The 5,160-nt window shown below is 41.8% G+C and overlaps 1 protein-coding gene across 1 annotated transcript; it reads right to left on the reverse strand.

Annotated features, from left to right (window-relative positions):
- Positions 1-286: 286 nt before the first annotated feature.
- Positions 287-5,160, reverse strand: LOC123491471 (low affinity immunoglobulin gamma Fc region receptor II-c-like). The gene is made up of 13 exons (XM_045222260.1): positions 5,145-5,160; positions 4,662-4,764; positions 3,990-4,186; positions 2,188-2,436; positions 1,836-1,952; positions 1,703-1,727; positions 1,520-1,617; positions 1,304-1,354; positions 1,091-1,171; positions 904-966; positions 703-777; positions 506-568; positions 287-343 (listed from the first exon to the last, which is right to left on the reverse strand). Exons 1-13 carry the CDS (start codon positions 5,158-5,160, stop codon positions 336-338), a joined length of 1,146 nt encoding a protein of 381 aa, XP_045078195.1. The 3' UTR covers positions 287-335.

Consider the following 5,160-nt stretch of genomic DNA (forward strand, 5'->3'; position numbering starts at 1 on the left):
TATGGTGAATGAGCTGCAGCTGGAACCCTGACTCCCGCACACCAGACTTCACTCCTGCAATCAAGGACAGACAGAGGGGAGGGGGAGAGCAGAGAGAGAGCTACCTAGCAGCAGTAGGCCTAACAGTGTGTGTGTGTCTGTTTGCTTGCGTGCGTTGAGCGTGCATAATCCATGTTCCCGCATATCCTTCCGCTCCTCCTCTGATGGTGTGTCCCTCCATCCCTCCATCACTCCATCCTTCCATCCTTCCATCCCTCCATCCCTCGATCCCTCCATCCTTCCACCCATCCATCCCTCCATCACTCCATCCTTCCATCCGTCCATCCCTGCCCCCCTCAAGGTCCTGCAACATATCACCACACAAAGTTGTTGAGGACATGCAGTCAAACAAACTCTTAAGAATCAAACAAAAATACATACTTTAAATACATACATTATACTTCAGAGAAATAGTTCCATATTAGTATCATATTAAGTATCAATAGCATATGGCTATTAGTCTTACCTGGGGCTGTGACTGGCTTCACTTGAGAATAGACCGAATCTGCCTCAGGTGGGGTTTCTGTTTCTTTAAGGGGTGAGGATAAACATCAGAATAATAGAACAGTTATATACATAATAATATACAGCTAGTCAATAAGGGGTCAAAGAGGTGTGAGGTTATGATAGGGGGAATATGGAAGGAGAGATTTATAGTCTTACCTTTCTTCTTCTTGGCTTTGGCCTTCTGTTTAAGGTCAACCTCAGCATAGGTCACATCAACAGGTCCAGTTGCTGCTGAAAATGGAAATATCCAGTCAACAAATTAAGGAAATAGCTTATTGCATATTCTGCATCTTCATTGAAATTCCAAAATTGTACATTTAGATTTTACTGACTGCCGACCTGTAGAATGGGTCTTACCTGTGGCCTTCCCTGTCTTGACCTCAGAATAGACTGGATTTTCTTTTGGATCAGCTGGCTTTTCTAAGGAGGAGGAGGAGGAGGAAGAGGAGGAGGAGGAGGAGAGAATTTGTAAGTTTGTATCAAATTTGATGAGTAAAAAACACTGCTACATTTTGTATTAATTTATGTGACAGTTAAGAATTACTTTTCTTTTTCTTGTCCAACTTTTTGAGTTGAATCTGGGCGTACATCACATCACTTGGTCCAGCAGTAGCAGCAGCAACATCTGAAACATACAGGTAATACACTAATATCTCTACTTAGTCTTAGTATGCTAGTCATATTAAACACATGAAGAACAACTGCAACAACAACGCTATACTGTATTCATGCTAAACTTAACATAGAGTAACAGTACCATTGTCATTATTGTCTGAGGGAGTGATTGTATCGTAGATGTTAGCGCCACCTGTTGGTCAAAGAAGAGAGAGAAAGATTAATTGGTTGGTTATCCCTCAGATTGACTAGGGACGTAGAGTACAGTAACATGTTGTACACAAAGTGGATAGTGAAAGGTCAGTGGATGAAGTTACAGAGAGAGGAGAGTGATAGTGATCTGGGCTGAGAGACTGACCATGCTGCAGACGTGTATACCCAGCATCAGGAGCCCGGCTCTCGGTAGATCCTTGGTCCTGTTGGGGGTCCAGGTTGGTGCTGTGTGGCTGGGGGGGCCTACACGGAGAGAGATACTCATGAAACACACAGATGATATTTTACTGTATGAAAAGGAACTTAGTTGAAGGACAGATGTACTCACGAGAATATCCTGTTACAACAGGAACCTGTAATGAAAAATGCATATTATTATATCAGGACATTACTGTTTTGAACTTTTGTAATTAGACATTTTTCTCTTAAACAAGTTAAATGAGAATTGAGAAAAGTCTCACCTTTGGCGTTTTTATATCGACACAGCAGTACCAGGAGAATGGCCAGCAGAACACCAGCAACAACCAGGCCCACAACCACTACTACTAGGACTGATGTAGAGGGTCCAGGAGTTATGCCTGGAGAGAGAACAGCAAATCACCATCAGACTCTGAGGTAGTTATAGAAAATAAATAAAGTAGTGGACAAAGTGAAACAATTCTGTAGATACATTATATATTTGACATCTAACTTGAGATCAGATGACCAGCCTGAGCTTGCAACTCCAAACCTACAGTATGCTTTTTAACAATACAAATCACTGATGACCACAGATATTATACAAATGTAAGGTGATCATAATTATTTTCTCACCTCTCACTGTCACCCAGCTCTCTGGTGATTCTCCTTCAGTAGATTTACACTTATAGAAGCCTTCATTTGACTTGGATACTGCAGGAATGGTCATCTCTCCTGTGGTCTCATTCCTGATGAGTACTCCATCTTTGTAGAAATCAACCTTGGGGTTTGGGTTTGTTTCCTGATTTCTATTTGTACAGCGCAGAGTCACAGAGTCTCCCTCAGTCATGGGATAGGCAGGGCTCTCCAGGATCACAGCACCAGCTGTGTAACATAATATATAAATAAAACTGTAAAAGTCTGTCAGACTGGGGCACTACTTTCTTAGTTTTGTCTTTGTACCATGTATAGCTCCAGGCATTGTCAAACCCCACTGAACACGTCAGAGTTACTGTCTCTCCGGTGTACACAGGGTTTGGATTTATGGTCAGTGTAGCTTTGGGCAGGGCTGTGAGAAAAGAGCATAATTTAAAGATCTGGATACATGCTTAGCAATATCCAAAGATTTAGCTGTTGTTGGAACGTTTTCATACTACAAAAGTTCATTATGGATGTATGTTGGTTAATTGACATCATTTGAGTACATTGGAGGTGTACCTGTGGATGTATTTCAAGGCCTACCTTCAAACTCAATGCCTCTTTGCTTGACATCATGGGAAAATGAAAAGAAATTAGCCAAGACATCAGAAAAAATGGTAGACCTCCACAAGTCTGGTTCATCCATGAGAGCAATTTGCAAATGCCTGAAGGTACCACGTTCATCTGTACAAAGTATAAACACCATGGGACCACGCAGCCGTCATACCGCTCAGGAAGGAGACGCGTTCTGTCTCCTAGAGATTAATGTACTTTGGTGCGAAAAGTGCAAATCAATCCCAGAACAACAGCAAAGGACCTTGTGAAGATGCTGGAGGAAACAGGTACAAAAGTATCTATATCCACAGTAAAACGAGTCCTATATCGACATAACCTGAAAGTCCGCTCAGCAAGGAAGAAGCCACTGCTCCAAAACCGCCATTAAAAAGCCAGACTACGGTTTGCAACTGCACATGGGGACAAAGATCATACTTTTTGGAGAAATGTCTTTAGGTCTGATGAAACAAAAATAGAACTGTTTGGCCATAATGACCATTGTTATGTTTGTAGGAAAATGGGGGCACTTGCAAGCCGAAGAACACCATCCCAACCGTGAAGCACGGGGGTGGCAGCATCATGCTGTGGGGGTGCTTTGCTGCAGGAGGGACTGGTGCACTTCAGAAAATAGATGGCATCATGAGGAAGGAAAAGTATGTGGATATATTGAAGCAACATCTCAAGACATCAGTCAGGAAGTTAAAGCTTGGTCGCAAATGGGTCTTCCAAATGGACAATGAATCCAAGCATACTTCCAAAGTTGTGGCAAAATGGCTTAAGGACAACAAAGTCAAGGTATTGGAGTGGCCATCACAAAGCCCTGACCTCAATCCTATAGAACATTTGTGGACAGAACAATGCTACCAAATACTAATTGAGTGTATGTAAACTTCTGACCCACTGGGAATGTGATGAAAGAAATAAAAGCTGAAATAAATCATTCCCTCTACTATTATTCTGACATTTCACATTCTTAAAATAAAGTGGTGATCCTAACTGACCTAAAACAGGGAATTTTTACTAGGATTAAATGTCAGGAATTGTGAAAAACTGAGTTTAAATGTATTTCGCTTAGGTGTATGTAAACTTCCGACTTGAACTGTACATGGATCATGTCTACATCATTGACTCAATACAAATAGCCTCCATTTGTATGATAAAAAACACATAACAAAGTAACTCACCTTTCACAGTGATAGTGACAGGATCACTGATGATTGATGATATGGATCTGGACAGGATCTCTCCCTGACACCAGTAGAGACCCTGGACAGACTTGGCAGCTCTATTGATGGTGAAGGTGGCTCCTGTTGTAGTGTGTTTGACAGACAAGGTCACTAGTTTCTTAGTGTTGTCTTTGTACCACGTATAGCTCCAGCCACTGTCAGAACCCACTGAACACGTCAGAGTTACTGTCTCTCCAGTGTACACAGGATTTTGATTTACGGTCAGTGTAGTTTCAGGCCGAGCTAAGAAAACAGAGAGCAGAATATCAAAACATCTGGATAAATACTTGGCCATTTTTAATTATTTAGCTGTTGCAGTTAAGTTTTGATAAAAGCTGATTTTAGGGGTATGTTCACTCTATTCAGTTTCAATTTACAGTGTATACTGTATATATGTAATTAGATGAACCCTCATTGGCTCAGATTTTCGAATGTCCAGATAGTGATTGAAGATAAATAGTGAGCTCACCAGTGACGCTGATGTGGAGAGATGAGCTGAGATATGACATCTGGGGCCGTTTTGTCCTTGTCCCCTCACACTGGTACTGACCAGCCTGGTCAGAGAGAAAGATGGTGGTGGTTTTACTGGTGTGACTGGAAAGCCGTTCTTTATTTATTAACCAGTGGTACGTCCAGTCTGTGTAGTCTGATAGTTCACACTGCAGCTTGACTTTGTCTCCGGAGTACAGTGGCTCCTGGGTAGTGACTATCTTCACTGAGGCTGTAGGCAGAGCTGAGGAAACAGTTAAATGAAGACAAATACAATTAGTGCACCAATCAGTTAAAAGTATGATCTTACACCATACTTCTTCAATTATCAAATGAAACGAGGAAGAATTCATGGAGGAATCTGAACAGCAATGGTAGGCAGAAATGTTTTAACGACAAAATAGCATCCTTAAAATGGGGCCAAATGTCAAGTGGTTGTAGGCATGGAGGCACTGATTTGAATGAAAGTTAAGATGACTTACCTGTCACCGTCAGTCTGACTGGATCACTCCACTCAGAATACTTCTTCTGATCAATATGTGTACCCAGACACCAGTAGACACCACTGTCTGAAATCTTAACCTCACTGATCTCAAATTCATGTTCCCTACTGAGGAAGTCTACACCATCCTTGCGCCAT

This window comes from Coregonus clupeaformis, chromosome 8, assembly GCF_020615455.1.
Source record: "Coregonus clupeaformis isolate EN_2021a chromosome 8, ASM2061545v1, whole genome shotgun sequence".
In the NCBI taxonomy this organism is placed as follows: Eukaryota; Metazoa; Chordata; class Actinopteri; order Salmoniformes; family Salmonidae; genus Coregonus; species Coregonus clupeaformis.

Bases quoted from the DNA above. Each gene is read 5' to 3' on its own strand.
- LOC123491471 (XM_045222260.1), bottom strand. The intron at 2,437-3,989 runs GTGAGTTACTTT...TATGTTACACAG, and splicing joins TGTCACTATCACTGTGAAAG to CTGGTGCTGTGATCCTGGAG. The intron at 1,618-1,702 runs GTGAGTACATCT...CTCTCCGTGTAG, and splicing joins TGTTGTAACAGGATATTCTC to GCCCCCCCAGCCACACAGCA.